The following is a 21,835-nucleotide window of genomic DNA, read 5'->3' on the forward strand; positions in this document are numbered from 1 at the left end:
AATTTCCAAACCTGTGATGACAACGAAAAAGATTTCACTTTCAGACTTTCCACTTGCAAAGCTAGCTATAACATTACTTATCTTTTGGAGGTGAGTCCTCGTTTATACTTCTACTCACTCATTTAATTACCTGAAAATATTACCATAACACCAGTTTGTTGGTGTTAACTTGAAGTGTTTTCTATTTTTGTTGAGTCTACTTACCTGAAAAACAGACATTGGTTTCATTTTTTAACAAAACTAGAGCTAAAAAGGTCATTCTGCTTGTACATTACTTACCTTCAGAATTCACGAACATCTTTGAATTTGCAGTTATGTAAAACCTATAGCCACATAGTGTACAAAGTATTTCATTAGCCTAGACATATTTTACTTGTGTCTTCAAAATTCATCAGAAATATTTATGTATTGAATTAGACAGGACAGTGGCCAAGGGAATGAAGTTCGATGCTTTATAGAGGTCAAAGTTTGAAATATTTCAGTCCAATTTTCAAACACTGTCCAACAGTCAAGTTTTGTAAGTTAAATAAAATACCAGTTCAATGGTAAGAAGCAGTTTTTAAATTTGTCTACTCACTCACATATCTATCATTGTTTTAAAATCCATTTTCCTATTCTGGCATGGTCAAACAAAATTCATTGAAGCAGATGTCTTTCCTGTCACTTGCAAAGTGAGGTAATATTTCCTCATGATCAGACACATTTTCATGGAAGATTGGAGATGAAGAAAACTGTTTGTATGACAGTGATACCCATTTATAACTATCACATGCTGTCAAGACAAGGAAACACAAACACACACAACATATATATAATTGTATGACAGGCTTCTATTAAATCATCCACTGCAAAGCTTTGGTTGGCCCAGGGCTACAGTAGAAGATTCATGTTAAGCTTAAGACACCAAATTAATGATTGCAAAACACAAATTCAATTACATTTGACTTTTGGTTTCTGATTTTATATTTATAAAAAGAAAAACGAAAATCAAGAGAATTTTAAGATTTAATTTTATAGATTTTTTTAAAAAACAGGAATATCAATTTCAAATTACAAATATGTTTCCAAGAATTCAGAATAAATAAAATACTAAATGTCATGTAGAAACTAAAGTGGATGCATTTATCTTTGATTTACAAAAACAAATCAAAAGAAAATAGTAAAATATTTTTTTAAATTTCTGTTGGTTATGTCATCCTTGTATTTATATTTTAACCATCCATATGGTTATTCAAATTGATTTTTGTAAATTGTTAATTAAATATTCATGTGCTTAATTAGGTGTGAATCATGGAGATGAAATAGTTGTGGAGTTTGGGTCTTTCCCAAGTAGATTATCATGGTCAATGAAGCTGTACCAACCAGAATTTTAGACAAGTCATGGATTCTGTTAGCTATGCATTCAACATTGAACCATGCCTCATATAATAAAGATTTCTTACATTGACACAAAGCTTCACTATTGTAGAAGAGGTATACATTGAACTAACCCCTATACACAAGTACTTACTTTGTCAATACCAAGTGAAGTGAAAGACAAAAAGTGTCCTTCGCAGGATTTCAACCCAGAATGAAGTGAGACATAGTTAAATACTGCAAAATATTTAGTCCAGAGCATTATTTCTGTAATTTCTCCAATCTATTAATAATGTTTTCTAATATAGGTACAAGGCCTCAAATTTAAAGAATAGGTATAATTTTAATCAAACCCAGTACTTGACTGGTACTTTGTCACTCTAAGAAGGATGAAAGGCAAAGTTGACTTGACTCTGATCATATCTGAACACAGAATGTAAAGAACCAGAATTAAAAACTGAAAAGTATTTTGTCTGATGCTCTACTGAATTAATAAAAGGGATTTCTAACATTAACACATGATTAGAAATTTCTTTAGGGGATGTGTGTGTGTGTTTGAGGAGGGATACAGTCAATTCAATACCAGTATATTACTGGTGCTCATTTTATCAACCCCAGAAGGATGAAAAACAAAACTGACCCCAAATTTCAAACACTAACACATAGCCAGAATTTATAATCAATTAAATCGAACCAATTACTAGATTGGCATAGCATTTTATTGATTTCCAGAGGGATTGTAGCCCAGAGTGCAAAGAAACATAGTTAAATAAGCATAAGGCATTTTCCTCAGCACTCTACTGATTTTGCCAATTGCAGCCCTTATTTCAAAATAATAAAAGCTGGAAAGTGTGGAGACAGTATATCAAAACATATAAAGACACATGACATATGTTTGGAAATGGTTTAGGGAGGGATGGAATAAATCTTAATGAAAATGTAACAATGATGTGAATAATTAATTTGAAATTTTGTTGATGAGACAAATTGATCAAATGAGCTTTGGAACCTCTAATTCATTGGCACTAAGATAGAATCCTTGTTAGGATATCTCCAAAGACAAAACTAAATAGCTTTTCCATCTTTCACTGAGTTATTATACATTTATATTTTTCTGCATATATTTTATCTCCTCGTTACAAGAAGATTTAGATTTCTTATTAAATAAATAAACTGATGTACTCTGTCATCCTCAAATATAGATTTTGTGTCAAAATTTAATGATTTTCTTATTTGTTTTAACTTAGTTCTTATTGTTCTTTCGCTTATAACCGAGAAACATTTTATGTATGTATGTATATATATATATACATACATACATACATACATACATACACACCCACTAAACTGTAATTTGGTAGTTCCAGTGACCAGCACTTGTTTGTTGGGGTCAAGGCTCAGGTCATCTAGATCTTATATATATCCGTTTGTATAGCTTGAACAACACCCTCCCCTGAGAGACTATGTTCTGATCCTGTTTTCAAACTTGTGTTATGTAATAAATGGCTTCCACCATTTGATTCACTTATTGTGTCCGTATCTTCACCTTGGCACCCTATCAATGAAAAAATAAATAAAGATAAAATACAAATTTCTGATAATTTTCAGCCTTCATTTAGTTATAATTACAGTAATTCCAAACTATTCCAAGCAAAAAGACAACCTGAAAATACCATTTAATTCAAAACTCTACCTTCACAAGATGCAATTTTTCTTTGCCGTTTATGATCGCATGGTTCATGCCCATGTAAAGATGTCCGATGTCTCATCTGTAAAGCACTCCATTTTTGCTGTTCCTGTAGAAATCTTGACATGGAATACCCAGGAATCTAGAAATAAAATAAATCACAAAGAAAATTGATTAATAACACAACTATGTAACTGGAGAAAGAAAAAATAAGCTATAAATTAAATCTTGTTTACTTTGAAACTTTATTCTAACTTAAATGATATTTGAGGCGTTACAAAACGCAACTTGATGAGGCACAGATATTTAGGTTAAAGAACAGGTAAAAATAACCAAGGGAAAGAGAAATAGTACATGAAAGGATTTGCAAATTGAGGTCTAGTTTTGTAGTTTTCAGTTTCAGAATCAAATCATCATGAATCAGAATGAAAGGTCACTCATGTACAACACAAATATACATGAAAAAATCTATATGCAGTTGCTCACTTTGCAAGAAATAGCAACCAAACTTCCCCAACTATTGTAAAAAATAGGAGACATTCGACAATGTAGTTTGGACACATCCCCAACTAAAGAGGCTATAATTCTGTATCCCAATGATATCGAAAGCAAGAAGTTAATATGATTTTACCTTTCCTTTTAATTTTCTTCGCCCTGAACGGATTTGTCTTCCACACTAAAATGTACATAAAAAAAAAAAGCTATCAAAACAGCATTGGAAAAGAAATAAATAAATTTTTCTCTCTAGTTTTTACATATATGAGATAAAATGAGATCAAATTGATTGGACAGTTAAACTCACTGATGATATTTAAATATTTAAACTCGCTGATGATATTTAAATATTTAAACTGGAACCTTGTGATTTTCATTAACAGGTTTGTGAGTACAGTTCTAACCCAAGAGAAGATGAATATATAAACAAGTAAAGCAGCTGAAGTGATCAGATAATATATCAACTGAGATTGTTTAATATAGAACAGGAAATTGGTACAAGACGAGCATTTTTCAGCAGGAAGCCCATGCCCCAAACAATTGGAAAAAGTACATATAGATAATTTCTTGTGTGCAGTTTTTGACATCTTTATTAAGAAACATTTCTCATGGTCCCAGCAGACAAAATGGAAAACGTGTTGCCCCAGAGGATGGCAAGGAATGGCCACTCTTACTCACAGGGCTTGCACTTGTAGACAGTCATCTCTGTCCCGACAGCAGTGAGTGGGAATATGGTTCAGGGACCAAGAATACCAGAGGTCTCCACTGTCATAGGCTTGACCATAAACCTGTCAGAGAGCAACTAATACCTTGAGTAAATATAAATATATTATCATCACCATTGTCTAATGTCCATCTTTCATGCATGCATGGGTAGGACAGATGACAGGCGCCTGCCAGGTAGAAAAAAATTATCCTAGGCTCCTGTGTCTGTTTGGCAGAGATTTTACAGTTGGATATCCTTCCTAACACCAACCATACCACAGGAAAATGGAATTAATAGCATAATCAGTGTTTATGCTATTTTATTTACTACTTTATTTAATTTTAATAAAGTAGTATTTATAAATAGTACTTTATTTAAGTTCTTATTAACACAGAGAACTTTTAATGTTGATAAACTAGAGTGGGCAGTGAATGTTTGAAGTTAAAATTTCAGGATAATCTTTTGCCTTCTACCATTTAGTGATCAATAAAACAAGTAACGGTAACAGCTTTTATTTAATGAAACTCCACCACTCAATAAAATTTGGTCTTTTGTCTAATTAAAATCAATCAATCAATAAAAGGAAATTATAAAAAAAGCAAATATCTAACTTTAAAATATGGAAGTTTAAAAAAATATTTGATTCAATTTTCTGATTAGAATTATAAAGAATGGTACATAAAGTATCTTGTGAACTTGCTACTGGGTCAGCCACTGCATCTTTGGGTGACAAATTGTTCTTGAATACTAAAGTTTAATATAAGTAGAATATGAAGAATTTTAGCTAGTGTTGATTCAACATGTTTCTAGGAATACTGGCTCTATATTGATAAGTATAATTACAAATGACAGCAACTGTCTTCAAAAAATTGTTGTCTACTATGGTACTCCAAGTGGACCAAGTTTCACATGAACTGTGTGCTCTAAGTACTGGTATTTTCAGCTGTGAAACTTGGATTGTATAAATTCAGATTATCTGCTATTTGAAAATATTTGACAAATGGTGTTTGAAAAGAATATTGTGTGAGCCTTCCCTAAAACAGTAGCTTCTGCAAGAACAATAAAGCTAACATCTATACTTAAAACTCCCTCTGTAAGACTTCATTATGTTGCTGTTAATTTGAATCCATATTTAACTTGGATGGTGGACAGCTGAAGATATGGCAGGTGATCAAAGCAGATCTTATACTTGACAGCATGTTTAAATCTCTACATTCATCACTGATGAAATATTGACCAGCTTCAAATCCAGCCAAAAATGTGCACAATTTAAAGATGGTAACAAAGTTTGAACTCAGTAACCCTTGCATCAGTGCTCCAAAATCTTAATTTTTTTCTGATTGTATACCAGTTACAATACATGATACCAAATATAGAGATGATAATATCTGGTTTTCTTACCATTAACTTTTTAACTCTGGCAGTATAACTTAGCTGTGAAGATTTTGGGAGATGTTCAAATGTCCCTGTGAAAATCTTTTGAAACTCATCCTCTTTGTCTTCATCATCCATCTTATCTGTTTCCCAAATAGGAATAATGCTTGGTACTCCACATGCAGACCCTGGTTCATAGTAGAAATCACTCTGTTCGTCATCAGCTGTAATTAATAATAGGAAAATAGAATCAGTTCAAACCTGCTTGAATCCAAATTAACCCTTAATTGCACTTATGTCAGATAACCACTTTCATTTTCCAATCTAGTTTAGCTGGGGGTCTAGCAACAACCATGAGCAATATCCTTCCTTCTTTGTTGAACAAAAATATTAAAAGCTATCCTTTAAAAACAATATATGGAGCAATTATCAATCTATGTATTTAACTCAAGTAAATATGATATATATATATAAAAGAAAAAGTTAATTGATAACTTTTTCCAGTCAGATGCATTCTTAATTGGTGATTAATACTTTTAATTTCAAGAGAAAATTCCAATGAAACACTTACCACTTCTATATATAGAATCAATTTATTCTTGTTTCATGGAATCTATCAATAGGAAAGTAGAACAGGCTAGCCACAATTAAGGAACTCTGACATAAGTAGAATATGAAGTTAGATCCTACATTGACACCCTATTACATGGTCAGCAGTAGCTAATGAAGAATTATACATTTATAATGGATTTAGGAAATAGTTTCATATGAACATGAACAATATAAACCTACCTTCCAAATACTTAATAAAAAGGTTTCCTTTTTCAGTTTATTTTAGAATGCTACAGGTTTATCCAGTTACTGAAATAGTGTATCACACAAACCTAATATTATCTAGTAAGAAAAATAATAGTGACACTTAAACAATGGTACAACTTTGAAGTGCAGTCTTACCTTCTCTAGATTCATCATTGGTAATTAAACCTGCATCACTCTCGCTGCTACTTAATGAACTGCTAGTATTGTCACTGAAAGATAAAGAAAATGGTTTAATTTTACTAAGTTTAAGGCAACTCCAGAACAGATAAATATTAAGCAGGAAATTGAAATGTCTGCAATAGATTTGAATTCACAACCCATGAATTTGTAATTCAATACCTTGTCAACTTAATCATTTTTTCTTTCAAATAAATAAGTATAACAATAAGCAGGTATGTTATTCATGTTTGCACAGGTATGGTGGTATGGTTAAGAAGTTCACTTTGCAACCACATAGTTCTGAGTTCACTCCCTCTGTGCGTCACTTTTGGCAAGTGTCTTTTACTATAGCCCCAGGCCACCAATGCCTTGAAAATGAATTCGGTGGATGAAAACTGCATGGATGTCTAGCATATGTATGTGCATGAATATTGACATTGTATGACACAGCTTGGCTCACCAAAATGGTGATAAGTTTACATTCCTTGCCTTGTTGATAGTATGACAGGTCACTTTGTGCTTCTGAAAACCTGTAGAAGAGAAAAAACCCTTACTTGAAAATCAGGTAAGAGTTTGCAACAGAAAGAGCATCTGGTCTTAAAATCCTACCTCAAATATGTTCCTTGGCCAATTCATGATATCAAAGAAAAACATATTGAATGCACAAATTACTCAAAGATATATAGTTTAAGTATAATTTCTTTTGAAGGATAAGCTGGCTGGCTTGATCACATCATGCTCTCATTTTAAAGTTTTGTTAAACATTTGTGGATAGAATGCATCATGAATTGTTAAGGGTGGGTACTTATAAAAGTGGTAGGCTAAGGAAAATGTTTCAGATTTGAAATTGTTAGACCCCCAAAATAAATGAATATAGGATGGAAATGTATGGAGAGATGTTTGACTAGATTTATCCAATCCATTCCAGCACTGGAAATGAATGGTTGGAGAGGTAGATGGATGGATATTAAAACTTCAAGATATGAGTTCCAAGTATCACAATCTGCAGATTTTACCTTCTATCTAGTGAATTTGCAAATTACCAAAACCAATTTAGTAACCATGTGTGGAAAAGACAATATGTATTCCTGACAATATGACTATACCTTCATTTTTCTAACAAATTCAAGAAAGAAATGAAATAATAAGAACATAAAGACAGATGAACCATCATGGCATGTTCCTAGCTATTTAATTTGCATTTATAGACAATATAAATTCATTACTATGGTATACAACTAAAACAAAATGTATGACAGTTTTAATAATTACTGACCATAAACTAAGATAGGACCAATAAAGAAACCAATCTAAAGGAATGGTTATTAAGTATTTTTATATGTCAATATAAAATTAGTTGTGTTTTATTTATCACCCAGAGCAGTTTAGTATTCGTAATGACCTCGAGAATTCTAGTTGTGTGCTTTACATGTTTAGAGGGGATGGGATAAAAAATTGTTTTCTTGATATATGTAGTGAATGTATCTTTGGGCTGTTGAAGGCCCCAGGATTGGCTAATATGACCTCATTGGAGAAAGTTTTGGAAGACTCTCTTTATCAAGTCATCGACAAATTTGTCATTAGGAGTCTTAGTCATATGTGGATGATGTTTGGTGCAGAATGTGAGTGTAGTATCATCAGTACAAGTGTGAGTGTAGCTGAATGTAACAGCAGGGAGGTTGTTGATGCTATCATAATAATTTCAACAATATTCAACAATAGTAAGAAATAATAAGAGCATTCAGAGAGCATGAGACCTTTTGGTTTTCTCTTCTTTTAAATTCCAGCCTTCCTTTAGTATTCCTGTTGTTTTAGAATGATGTATAGATGTATGTATATATGTAAATATACTGTAAAGTGTTAATATGTATGTATAATATATTATAAAAATATGCTAGTGTTATTTAATTTTTGAACGGTTTCGCTACCATTTATTTATGTACTTTGATTTCTTTATCCATCAATTTCTACTAAGATAGAGATGTGAGTAAAATTAATAATAGACGAAAATAAAACTTTGGGAACAACCTAAAGGGAGATAATTGAGAAAAATTTGAAAGTTAACGCAAGATTGTAATCATGCAAAGTAAAGTAAATATAACAAATAATCCAGAATCTTTGTCTGGTACTGGATTGATCCCAAAATCTAATCAGTTCATGCCAGTCACAAGGCCAAATATCCCTGAAAGTTTCATCCAAATCTATCCAGTGGTTCTTGAGATATCTTGTCCACGGACAAACACACAAACATGACTGAAGACAATACCTTTGCCTTCACTAAGGCGGAGGTAATAATAACGATATTTAATAACCGACTTTTAAACATTTACATATTTGTTTCACTTATTCAGGATATCCATGAACCAGAAAAGTACAAAAATAAACTTGAGTATTCCAAGTAAGCAAAACGAATTTGTAAATGTTTAAAAATCACTTTTTAGGAGCGATTATAATGTATTTCTCTCTTCAATTACTGAACAGCATAATTTTAGAGAAAACACTTCTTATAAGGATGAAAAAGTATATTCAAAAGTATAGCAAACTGCATGGTGCCATGAAAAAAAAAGCACCCAGTACACTCTGTAAAGTAGTTGATGTTAGGAAGGGCATCAAACTGTAGACAATGGAGTACAATGCAGTCCTTGGATCCATCAGATCCTGTTAAACCATCCAAACCATGCCAATATGGAACATGAAGATTAAATGATGCTAATAATGACTGTGAAATACAAAACATTTAAAACATAATGAGGGCTGTAGCATTAAGGATGTGTAGGAGGGTAGCTGATATTGTTGTCAGCTGGTTTTTAAGTTTTCCAGTAGTTACTTGGATCTGTGCATACAAAAGGAGATCAATTCTGATGTAAGCTCAAACCTGATCCAGTATGATATGTATGTACACAAGCAACAAACATTGACTGGATAAAATATTCAAAAGAAGGTGCAGAGCCAAATATTTATTAAAAAGGTTGACTGTTCCTTTGTAGTTTGATGGAAGTATTTTTCGAAAACAATGTGTGTGTATGTAGAGGAGAGTGTTATCACGACAATTTCAATCTATTTTTTCCATGCTTGTATAGGTTTAACAGGTCTTCTTTAGCACACATACGACATGCTTTTTTTTTCAGTTTTCATCAACTAAATTCACTGAAAGTCTTTGGCAGTCTAGAGTTATAGCAAAAGACACCTGCCCATGGTGCTGCAGGGTGGAACTAAACTCAAAACACATGGCTGTGAAGCAAACTTCTAAACCAAACAGCTATGTCTGTGTCTAATTATACCAGGTTTTTGAATTATAAAGTAAGCTTCAGTTTTTGAATACTATCACTAATTATAACATATTAAGAAAACATTTCTTTTTAAAGAATATTTTTGCTTATTTGTAATCATGTTTTAACGTTTCACTAACGAGATTGCTTTCATGATAAAATGTGAAAGAATACTATTATACTTTCATTATTCTGGATCTTTACATTTTGAATTTAAGTCTTACTGAGGTCAATTTTGCCTTTCATCTGTTTGGGATTGATAAAATAAAGTACCAGCCTAGTACCAGGGTCAATGATATTGACTATCATCTCTAAATTGTTGGCCTCATGCATAAATCAGAAACCATTGCTGAATATACATTACTTTTATCATTTGGCTCAGGAAGATTGTGATTTGGTGGAATCGTTAGACTGTCAGATTAATTATCTCATGATATTTGTTCCAGCCCTTTATGTTTTGAGTTCAAATGCTACTGAGGTCAACTATATCATTTATCCTTTGGGGTGGATAAAGTAAAGTATCAAGTGTTAGTGTTGATGGTATTGACGTATTTCCTTCCCCTCAAAAGAGCAGACCTTATGCATTAATTAGAATCCATTATTTGGCTCCAGATAAAAAGTGAAAGATGTATCTGTAATGAGAAACCTCATCAACTGATGAAGGTTGTCTGATGTGTGGTTATTGGAAACTGAAATTATTAAGTCTGAGTATTTAGCTCTGGAAAAATTCTCTGAAAGAAATTCTTCAAAAATGAGTATTGAACTATACTAATGCTTTCGTTTCTGATTACATATTAGTTTAATTATTAGACTCACTAATTGACTTTTTTTTTTGTCTTGAAGCAAAAAGAAAATCAAAATGCAACATTGAAGTTGTGAACTTTTTTTTTTTTGTCGGAATTATAGAAGCTAAAGAAATTTTCTTGGTAATAAATAATAATAATAATAATAATAAAAGTGGAAGAATGTTAGTACGAAAAACAGAATAGTTAAATCCTTCACCCATCCTCATTCAGGCAAATTACGAGGATCAAAGACCCCTGTTTACATCCCGAAATAGATATGGTTAAGAATGAATAAGGTCAGTCCTCTTCTAAATATAGATATTGTTCAGAAGGACAGAGTATGAACTGAAAAATTCAACAGAATCAATGAATGGATACCAGTTGTTGATATTTTGAAGGTTTCTAACATGAAAGTAAACGTTAATGAATGAAGTCACAACATTTTTCTTTTTGTTTTTTTTGTTTTGTTTTTGAGAGAGAAAGAGAGAACAGGTGTAGGCAATGAAACTCTACAACACATACAAAAAAAAAAAGGGAAAGGAAAATACCCCAACCCATCACGTATACAAACACGTGAGTAATTGGGAGAAGTAAACAAAAATAAAACATGATGGCTCGTGTTAACTTGCTGGAACCAGTTAGAGAGTTCCTTTACGGGTTCCAGTTAACATTGCCCATGCTGGGGCACGATAACTCATGAAAACTTGTTGTCAACATATCAATAAACAAACACAGAATATACAAACAAATACAAGTAATCTTTCAACTTACTGATTGAAGGACGAAAGTTCGATTTTTCTGATATCACCACTGTTACTTCCATTCGTACAAAAAAAGTCATATTTGCGACTTCGTTTTCGTTTCCCCGGTAAAATGTTCATAGCGTCGTCTGACTCGGTTAAACATTTTAAATTCATGTTGCCATCGTGAAACATCCTCTGTCGCGTCGAGATCCGTGAACCCTTGGTTTTACATCGAGTCAAAGTAAAGTGGTCGCAGGAGATCGGGTCGACAGTCATACTGCGAAATTTTCTCCGTCTCCGTTGCGTGTCAGTCGGGGAAAAAGTTTCTGGTACGGAATCGGATTCCACAGGTGGAACCATAGCAGGAAGAGGAAGTCCTATTTGGGATAGATGTTTAACAACGTCCAAGTCATCCGAATCACTGTGCTGAACAACACTCTGGAGGTAGTCTTTAAAAGCTTCATCTAAACTGCTTTCTGAGGCTTCGCTGAAGTTGCCACTTTCCCATATCAAGTTGGTGTTCGACCGCCGTTTTCGGGGTTTTTTCTTCTTGTAATGCCTTCTGATAATGGTCGGTGCCGAATTTTCTTCCCCATTGTTCCTGGATGTTTCTTCAAGAGCATTGGTTAAATCTTGAACTAATTCGTCCATTTTCTCTAAGTTACATGTAGACAAAACATGTAAGTTTTGGAACTCTCTTACGATGTAATTCTCCATTTGCTGCCTGCTTCCATCACACATGTCAAACTATAAAACAAATAAAGAAAATCAAGAATATTCTAAAATTAGAAGAAGAAAACAAAAACAACAACAAAAAACAAAAACAAAAAAAAAAAAACAAACGAAATAAACCCAAGAAAACTTTCCGAGCTATCGGATTGTTTTCTCCTCCTTATTTCAGTACGCAGAAATGAATCTCTACAAAAACATTACAAATAGATACTGAAGAAACCTCACAAACATTAAAACATGGAAGATTAAACAGACCACTTGCAGCAATCCAACATGCATAAACAAACACATGCACCTACAACGATTAACCTCACCTCTTCATACAAATAAACATCAGTAAAGCGACCGACAAACGGAGAGAAAAATCTAAGCTGGTGTTTCATAACCTCTATAGTTTATCGTCATAGATATTACATAATAATAATAATAAAACGTATCGCACTATCTCCTTCATAAGCCCGAACTATTGCGACTGTAAGAAGTTGAAGGTGTAAAACGAATAAAATATTAGATTAATTGTAAGGGCCTTACACTCGATCATAGCACTATTATTGTTATAGAAAGTACAGCATCAGTGGTAAGTAGCAATAATGCACGCACAACTTCAAAAGAGATGCAATGTAAGCTCTATCTCCTCTCCATATGGTTATTTACGAAGACAACTAAATTCATACAAAGCTGGCCAATCGAAATACACAGCAGAATTCTTTATAGAATAGTTCAGGAATAACACGGTGGAAATCGAAGTTAACTGCTATTTGAAGCACTTTGCAAACTTGGAAAACCATTCAGAAAGTGTAAACATGGATGACTGGATTTAAGGTGAAAGTTAGATAATGACTGGATTTAGGACACTTGCTGCATTTATTCTTCACTTGACGATATACTTGACGGTAGCCTCAACGCGATCACTCGCCATGCTAGAAACAGTAGTCAAATCTCCCCATGATCATAAGATCATATTTGTAATCTTAGATATAGTGTTTTTAAATAAAAGAGGGAATGAGCACAGAACGTCCTTGATCAAAGGCTAAACAAGGGTGGGAGTCACTAAATGGTTGTACGATCAGCTAGAAAGAAGTAACATTAGATAATGTGACCCGACAAAAAAAAAAAAAAAAAAAAGAGGGGGTGTTCAAGGCCAGATTATTTTTTATCATAACTTTTTCCAGTCCGACCTTGGGTCTAAACAACAAATCATCCTTTGTATATCATGAATATTTGTGTCGCAAGCGAGGAAGCAGAATTATAGAAAACATTCCATATTAGAAAAGTTATAAAAAATTAAAAAATTGCCGAATTTGTATAATATATATATATATATTTATATATATAGTATACAAATTCGACAATTATATATAGATACATATATATATAGGTCGCCCATACACACACAGAGAAATAAACACATTTTCTTTTAATCATTAGCGACTATTTTTGTCACTTGTCGAGCAAGTTCACAGGAGAGAAATAAAGAAACATTACATATTTCTCACGGATTGGACAAAGGTTTCACTTTTATATATATATAATATACAAATTCGGCAATTATATATACATATATAAATATATATAGATCGCCTATAAATACACACACACACAAATAAATACATTTTCTTTTAATCATTAATGACTATTTTTGTCACTTCTCGAGCAAGTTCACAGGAAACAAATAAACAAACATTAGATATTTCTCAAGGATTTCCTTGGACAAATGTTTTACATTTCACGAAATGTCGCTGATGAATTACTTTGGGAGAGGCACTATTATAACAAATCGCCTCTCTGTTGATATCTCAAACAAAAAGTTCGTCGATAGAAAAACAACTTAGCTTTAAAAATAACTCAAAATAAAATAGTTGTGCTGATAACATCGTTGATAACGATTTACTATATAGGCATAAGATTTAGGGTGAGATGAATGAAATGCAAATAATGCCAAAAATCATAATAGTCGAAGAGAAACATTGGTAGTGAATGGTATTTATGTAATTATCTTGAGAAATGAAAAACAAATTTGGCCTCGGTGACATCTGAACCGAGAAACCTATGATACTGAAAGAGAAACTGTTAAAGGATTTATTCCAGGTCGAAGTTATTTCATTATATAGACATGCAGTTTGAAAATTTTAAGAAGGTTTGACGTTCGTGTATTTCCCAAGAGTATTAGTGACGAAGTTGGAAGTTATAACATGACATAAAAGAGACTTAAGCATTTTGGTTGGCATGGGGTGTTGTTGATTTAATCGCTTTATATCGATCCCTTTCTTCGATGAGATAGATATTTCGTACTGATATATTTTAGTCGACTGAAACTATTCCATTGTACATTCTTTCTGTTTAAGTACTATTTGTCTAATATTTACACGAGTGCGCGTGTGTATACATAACTATCACCATAACAAAGAAAAAATAACGAATTAACACAGAAAGCCTCAATGATTATAATCTGAAGTCGGTATATCATTACTGATTAGTTAGAAAACAATTTATGGAAAAGAGAACCCATTAATTCTTTACTACTTTTCGTTATAGAATTCCAGGCATTGAGTGTATGTTTCAAGGAGTACTTACACGCGCACAAACACATACACGCGGGAGTGTACACACACACACACAGTTGTGGACAGATGCATTAAAACTAGTCACGAAATAAATATAGCTTCATCAAGTATCCAGTGCTATATTTTGTATCAGTAAGCAAGCTTTGTACTCGCGATTAAAACTAAGGCATTATAAGCATGCATGCATATTCATACACACACATATGCTGCATACATCTGTCTATGAGCTTTCGATACTATAAGCAAAACACACTAATAATTGACAAGATTTTCTAATTAGAAAGGCGCCCTACATTTGCGATCTCTCGATGCGACGATATTAAATTTAACTTATTGCAAATTTTTTAATGGGTAAACAAAAAATAGGGTCTGATCATCACTACTTCTCATTCCTTTCCCGCCCTCTAAATATCTCGAGTTTCATACCTGTATAAAGAAATATTATAGAACAACAAATGGTTAAGTTTATTCGCTTGTGGTAGTACCTATCTATCTTTGTACGAAGTTTTCGTTCCTTTGCTTTTTTTTTTTTTGCGAAAAAACTAATTAATCGTCAAAGGGATTTACGTGGAATACAATTGAGATGCAAAGAAAAGCGGCAAGGAACCCAACAAATAGACGAAAAGAAAAATAAAGCAAGAAGGATATAAGTTTATGTACTCACAACAAATGCTGCTGTCAAAAGTGTAATAGAAAGCTCGTGACCTCCTCAAGTCTCGCAATTTCTCGTTTACTTTCACACTTGCCATTCACGTCTGTCAGTCATTCAGTCAATAGTTCCTAGATGTTTTCGTCTTGATACTTAGCTTTACGCTACTACCTTTTTTGAAAAGCGTGACTGTCGTAGAACGCGATTCCTATTTTCTTAATACATAAGTGGTTTTACGCTTTGACCAGAAATTATTTATATATTTTTCTATATATACACAAGCCTTCATATTTATAGGAGAGGAAAAATAATGTTTTTAACGAGAGTGTTATTACTATTAGATGCAAAACTATTTTTGGATTTTCACTTTGGCTTTTATATTTGAGTGTCACATAATTAATTATACACTTCATGACATAAATTAGATTATTTGGTTTTAACCTTTTTGCGAAATACAAACACGTGTAAACAAATATTTATATACTTCCGTAGAAATGAAAATTTTGACATTTTCTGAATATTTCTTATCTTTTCCGAAATATCACCGGAAGAAAAAAACTACCTTCGTTTTACCCGCTCATGATTAGATTGATAGATTAAAACTATTTATATCAGGCTATGTGTTAAGACGCTTGGTTCCGGGTATTTGACTGCTATTTCTAAACTTCGGTATGTGGTAAAGCAAATATTTGCTGAACCCTAATTATAAAGTATTACATGTATATATATATAGATGTATATGTATACATGCATTTGTGTAGATGTATAAATATATATAAATATTAATGCACATGTAATATGTACACACATATATACACATATACATGCATACATATATACACCCATACACACACACACACACATACACTTAGGTGCAGGTGTGGCTGTGTGGTAAGAAACTTGGTTCCAAAACACATGATCCTAGGTTCAGTACCACTGTGTGGTGACTTGGCATGTATCTTCTGCTAAAGCCTCAGTCCAACCAAAGCCTTGTGAGTGGATTTTGTAGACAGAAACTGAAAGAAATCAATCATATATATATATGTATGTATATATGTAAGTGTATGTGTGTGTCTTTGTCTCTGTGTTTCTCCTTCATCACTGTCTCACAACTGCTGTTTATTTATTTACATCCCCATAGCTTACTGGTTTCACAAGAAGAAACTGAAAGAATAAGTACCAGGCTTATCAAAATAAAAATCACTGGGCAGTGTCTCATATTTTTATTTGCCCACTCAGTTGTATCTATCAATCTTTCTTTTTGTGTGTGTATATATATATATATATATATATATATATATATATATATATATATAATACACACATATATACATGTATGTATATGTGCATATTCATATCTATTATATAAAAGTCAATGTCTTTATGTGTGCTTGTGTGTTACTTATGCATTGGAAAACTACTGGAACACAAAATCCAAACCTGGGGAGAAGGGTAATGCTGTGTGTTTCATACAATTTCATGGACCAAAATTACTGATTAGGTCCTTATAATATTTGGAACTTGGATTCAATGCATAAGGGCGGGTATAATGCAATATGTTTGGTTTGAATTTAAGATGGCTTAAAGGGGGCAGAACCTCCATGAAAATTCATAAATTCTCGATATTGATGGAATTTCAACCATGGGAATCCGATTCCGTACCAGAAACTTTTTCCCCGACTGACACGCAACAGAGACAGAGAAAATTTTGCAGTATGACACACATGAAGAAGTATTCTCAAAATTTCCACTCATGAGGATTCTAAGACCTCCTAATGGGGGCCTTAGCTCCCAAATTTTAGTCATTTTTTATGATCCAAAACTAGGTCAAAAGAACTGATGGATCTTTATGAAATTTGGAAATTATATTCTATGCATAAGGGCCATAACCCCCATGAAAATTCATATATTTTTGCTGTTGATGAAATTTTAACCATAGATATTCAACACAAATGAAGTAATATTTCTAAAATTTCATCTTCTTAGAAGTTACAAAGACCCCTTCATGCAGACTTAACACCCACAATTTAGTCATTTTATCTAAGCAAAGACGAATACAGTTGTACTCTTGGAAGCTATAGGGTCACCTGAGCATAAAGATGAGCATTATTTGTAATTCAACGGTACAACAGTGTAAGAGTTTGCTTTGAGATATACTTAGATTGTGATTTTTGCAATGTGGTGCATAAATTGTCTAGTAAATGAGAGGCATCTTTGCCTCCACTGATTCAGTTGCAAAGTGTTCAGTAAAGATATTTGGTTGCAGACCTCCTTTGAGTCATTTTATTATTACTGGATCACACATAGTCCCCCAATGGTAACATTGATTTCAAGGCCTTCCCAGATGAGTGACTGGTTATTGAAAGACATTTATAGATTGTAAATTTATTCTGTCCAGTTACCTATCGGTATAGTGGTAATTTGCAAACTCCAGAGGTGACACTTTCATTTCCCCTTAGCCCTCACGTCACACAGTTGTTAATGTTTGAGTTGGGTCATGCCCTTCCAATTGCTGTAGATCTGTAATGCATCTTACAGCTGTGCCTGTCACTAGTATGGTGAGGAATCCTACATTGGAGAGTAGTAACAACTAGGATAGGGTAGCTGATTGCTTATTGTGATCATTCGTCTTTTGGTTTCCCGTAGCTTTTCTCTCTTTTACAAACCCAGTGAACATACATATATTTCCTATTTCAAAGAAATTTGAACAATACATATGAGATCCAAGTTAAAAAGATTCTCAACAGTTCAACTTCTCTGGTTGACATTAAGACACTCACTCCCAAAGGCCTTAACTCCATGACATCCATTATAACAGAAAAGTCTAATTCTCCAATTGCCTGTAACACGGGCAACGCCGGGTATCTCTGCATCATTATCCATGGCCTTTTCAGTCCTCCACGCAGCGGACGCTGACAGTGAATGGCCCGTCTGACCAGCGGAATACGTCCTTTCCACAAAAAACGGAAGAACAAGCTCTCCATTCTAGTCAAACATGAAATAGAGGAAAATGGATGTGACATAGATATTCACTACCTCCGCCCGACCCTTCAAGGATAGTTTCCTCTCAACCCATTTCTGAGTGAGACTAGTGACCCTAACCGAAGCAAACCAAACTCCGAACAATGTAACCATCTGTTCAGTGCTGTTGGATGGCATAGTCCTGTTTCCTAGGTATCAAACTGTAAGCCTAACGACTAATTTTTGATTTCCGTATCACCCTTACAGCAGTGCCGATCACCTCGATGTGTTTGGTGCTCGACACAGTGATGTCGTCCACATGTAAACACTGATCTTCCGCAACCCAGTTTTCGCGGGATGCTTCTTGAAAGCGGTAACTTCTGCAGAACCATAGAGACTGTACGTATAGAAGAGAAGAGAAGACAAACTTTTGACGGACCAGACACATGATACCAAATAATTCCGATTGGTAGTAATTAACTCTGACAACTGAATAAACGTGGCTGTACATTGCAGCTAGCCATCTTCTGAAAATGGGCCCTACTCCATCCGCCTTGAGAACAATATTGAAATTTGACCCTATTGACAGTGTAGCGAACTCTAGTGAATTTCATCTCTCTATTAAATACACATTCATACGAACGTAACAGGTAACAACTAACCGTTGGACGCTGTTTTGGACCCCGTTGTGTCAACCATTCAGATTGGTTGGTATTGGCGCAATTTGTCTCTTACTCTATCGCGTGCCAATATGCAATCCAACCAATCGCAGCCTCCAAATGAATCACGCGAGACAGTCAGTTCTAAACAAAATTTAAGCATACTGTTAGCTATATAAACTCACCTCCTTCTAGTCTCGAGGTCTGTTGGTTCTAGACCTTCTAAGGTCCAACCACTGACCACATTACAGCGACCCCCATCTTCATCGCCACCATCATGTCTCTCACTGGCGTCAACAATATCTCTACACAGCACCAACACACTGCACAGGTTCTAACATATCGCTGTTCGTGAGTTCCTCACCAGGGTTAACAGCAAACATACAACCCACGCAGATGCATGTAGATATATGAATAAATGTCCATCAATCACTTCCATTCATCATTTAGTTTGTGTATATATACGTGTGGTTGGCATTAAAGACATTTAAAGTTACCACCTTATTCCATGTATTTCTTTATATAGTGTTCCTGTCAAATGCTATTACAGCCTTCTGAGTAGAGTCACATTTGATGGAATACAACCTATTCATCTAAAGTTGTGACCCCGACGCAACATGGACATCTATCCATCTAAAACAGCTTTCGAATGATTTAAATTGATTAGGGCCCCACTAATGCCTGGCTTTTTACCTATGCCTTTTCTATAATGTATCGCATGAGGTGATGGTTGTCATAGACAGACCTATTTAGGATGGCACATCTGCACACTATACATCAACGACAAGAACATCAATAACAAGCGCCAGCTTTTTGGCTAACACTTACGCTAAAATCTTGAATTCTAAAATTATCGGATTCGTCAACCTTTCTCAACAGCGCCGTTACACCACGGCTCTCAGGAATGGTAATTCACCTGTTACGCTGCTAGGTGAAGCAGACATTTACTAAGAGGTTACTGAACAAGTCTGGATTATGAAAGTAAAGCTCGTAGGGCAGAGCATCCACCCTCGGCAACATCTCGTCCATGCAGCCAAAGTTTCTCGAATTTCATCAATTGTTATCGGGCTTTCGCAGAATTTTGCATCCCTATCCGAGATCCGCTGAAAGCCGACGCAATAAAGTTCATATCCATCTATAACACGTCAGTTGTCCCGAACAGTTGAGTGAAGTGCTGCTGAAAAGTTGTAGTACACATCTGCTTCGAATCGAGTAACACGCACCATAATAATGACTTTGTTTCTACATTGTGCCTCTACTACTCGGATCCATTGAACACCTTTCGTTCCTTTATATCTCAGAGCAGACATCCTAGCTCTGATAATGTAGCTTTTGTGATTTGTCTTGAAGAACTGGTCAAAGACCAGCCTCGCCGTGAGCTCGTCAGTCACGATCTAAGTCTCCTTACCTGGTTTCTAATTACAGCTCTCTCTGGTCTAGACTTCTCTATCATTATTTCCTCACTAAACCACTTCGTGCTCTCAAGCTGCCTCGCTCTGGTCACTTGTTCTGCATTTGCTCATATATCTTTCAGGGCTCTTTCGACCTCGGTGTGTGTTCTGGTGCTTCTAGGCGTCATACCGCGATACAGTACCGTTTCCCGGGCAGTTGCTGCTAAAACCTCGGTTGAGATTGCAACTTGAAATAACCTTCCGTCTACTTTTACAAGTTGTGACGCTGTGTCAGGCATGCCTCCTCATTGCTAGGGAGAGCGAGAAATATTTCATTAAATTCTCCACCATACCAGCAAAAGATTGGTTACACGTAGAGTCGCTTTTACCACTTTGCCGTCGTCGTCGTTAAAAATGTCGCCATTCCTACTGCCGACGTTGTCGTTACCATTGTTATCATTGTTGTTGTACCTGTGCTAATAATGCTTCTTGCACCCACTTTGGGCGGCTGCGGTATTAGAACGAAAGGAAGGATAATGTTCTCTAATGAAGATAGTCGTGGTAAGAACCATTCTTACGGTCATCTCATCTCTGAATCTGATATGTGTTACTGACTCTAAAGTTCCAAGTTCCAACAGAGAGAGAGAAAGAGAGAGAGAGAGAGAGAGAGAGAGAGAGAAAAGACGAGTGCAAATAAAATTATACAAAACTGGTGTCCTTTTGGGCACAATTTGACATCCCCTCTCTTTATGCAATGAAGTAGGAATTTATAAAATTTGTAACTGTTACCGTCATACATTACTTCAACGCCTCATTTGGAATCCAGTTCCTTCTGACTTGGATATTTTCCCCTCTGTTTTTTACTAGCACTGCACACTTATCTATTCCAAACTTCATACCAGTCTTGTCACTCACAATTCTGTCTGGACCAATGAACCTAAAGCTTTCTCACTTCTGGCAAATAATTTTAGGTTATTCATAAACAGGAGATAATTTATTTTCTCATTACTGCTAAATTCGCAGAATGACCTTTGTCTCTCTCAAAATTAACCTAAGAGGAATATGACCAACTGTATATAGCAGTGGCAAGAATGTACCACCTTCTAATATACCCTTTATATGCTGACCACTTCTAACTTATCTCAACTTGATGTTAATTTAGTTTTCCATTTCGATATATTGTTTTGTAAGAGATGAACAACATTCTCAGCTATCCCAAATATATTGAAGCATTCTTGGGTGTGCCTTTTCTACACCCATCTTTTATTTTCTTCTGGCAGTAGACCTCTCTTTTCAAAATATTTATACATATCCTTTACAATAACACCTTTCAATAACATCAATGGAAGGTAGGTTATTGGTCGGTAGTTCCTTGCCATATTTCGTTTTTTAATTTTTAACTTTTTTTTTTATATATTTCATTATCAATATTGTATTTCGGGAACATTGCTTATTCCCGAAAGGATGTGCACTCATTCTCTCGCAA

The 21,835-nt window shown here is 34.4% G+C and overlaps 1 protein-coding gene across 3 annotated transcripts; it reads right to left on the reverse strand.

Annotated features, from left to right (window-relative positions):
* Positions 1–994: 994 nt before the first annotated feature.
* On the reverse strand, positions 995–15,496 carry LOC115209937 (G patch domain-containing protein 2-like). 3 transcript variants are annotated; one of them, XM_029778573.2, is made up of 7 exons: positions 15,354–15,496; positions 11,422–12,140; positions 6,573–6,646; positions 5,646–5,842; positions 3,675–3,719; positions 3,050–3,185; positions 995–2,911 (listed from the first exon to the last, which is right to left on the reverse strand). In XM_029778573.2, the coding sequence occupies exons 2-7, from the start codon at positions 12,132–12,134 to the stop codon at positions 2,763–2,765; spliced, it is 1,314 nt and encodes a 437-aa protein (XP_029634433.1). In that variant the 5' UTR covers positions 12,135–12,140; positions 15,354–15,496; the 3' UTR covers positions 995–2,762. The 3 variants fall into 3 exon arrangements, with proteins under 3 accessions (XP_029634433.1, XP_029634434.1, XP_036357334.1); XM_029778574.2 differs by lacking the exon at positions 15,354–15,496 and adding an exon at positions 12,657–12,813; XM_036501441.1 differs by lacking the exon at positions 15,354–15,496 and adding an exon at positions 12,440–12,523.
* Positions 15,497–21,835: the final 6,339 nt, after the last annotated feature.

The sequence above is a fragment of the Octopus sinensis genome, linkage group LG3 (assembly GCF_006345805.1).
Source record: "Octopus sinensis linkage group LG3, ASM634580v1, whole genome shotgun sequence".
Taxonomy (NCBI): Eukaryota; Metazoa; Mollusca; class Cephalopoda; order Octopoda; family Octopodidae; genus Octopus; species Octopus sinensis.

Excerpts from the sequence above, each read along its gene's own strand:
- LOC115209937 (XM_036501441.1), bottom strand. The coding sequence starts at position 12,508 with ATGAAACACCAGCTTAGATTTTTCTCTCCGTTTGTCGGTCGCTTTACT. Across the intron at positions 12,141-12,439 it reads ATGTTTATTTGTATGAAGAG|TTTGACATGTGTGATGGAAG; the intron begins GTGAGGTTAATC and ends TTTGTTTTATAG. Across the intron at positions 3,186-3,674 it reads GAAGAAAATTAAAAGGAAAG|ATTCCTGGGTATTCCATGTC; the intron begins GTAAAATCATAT and ends TTTTATTTCTAG.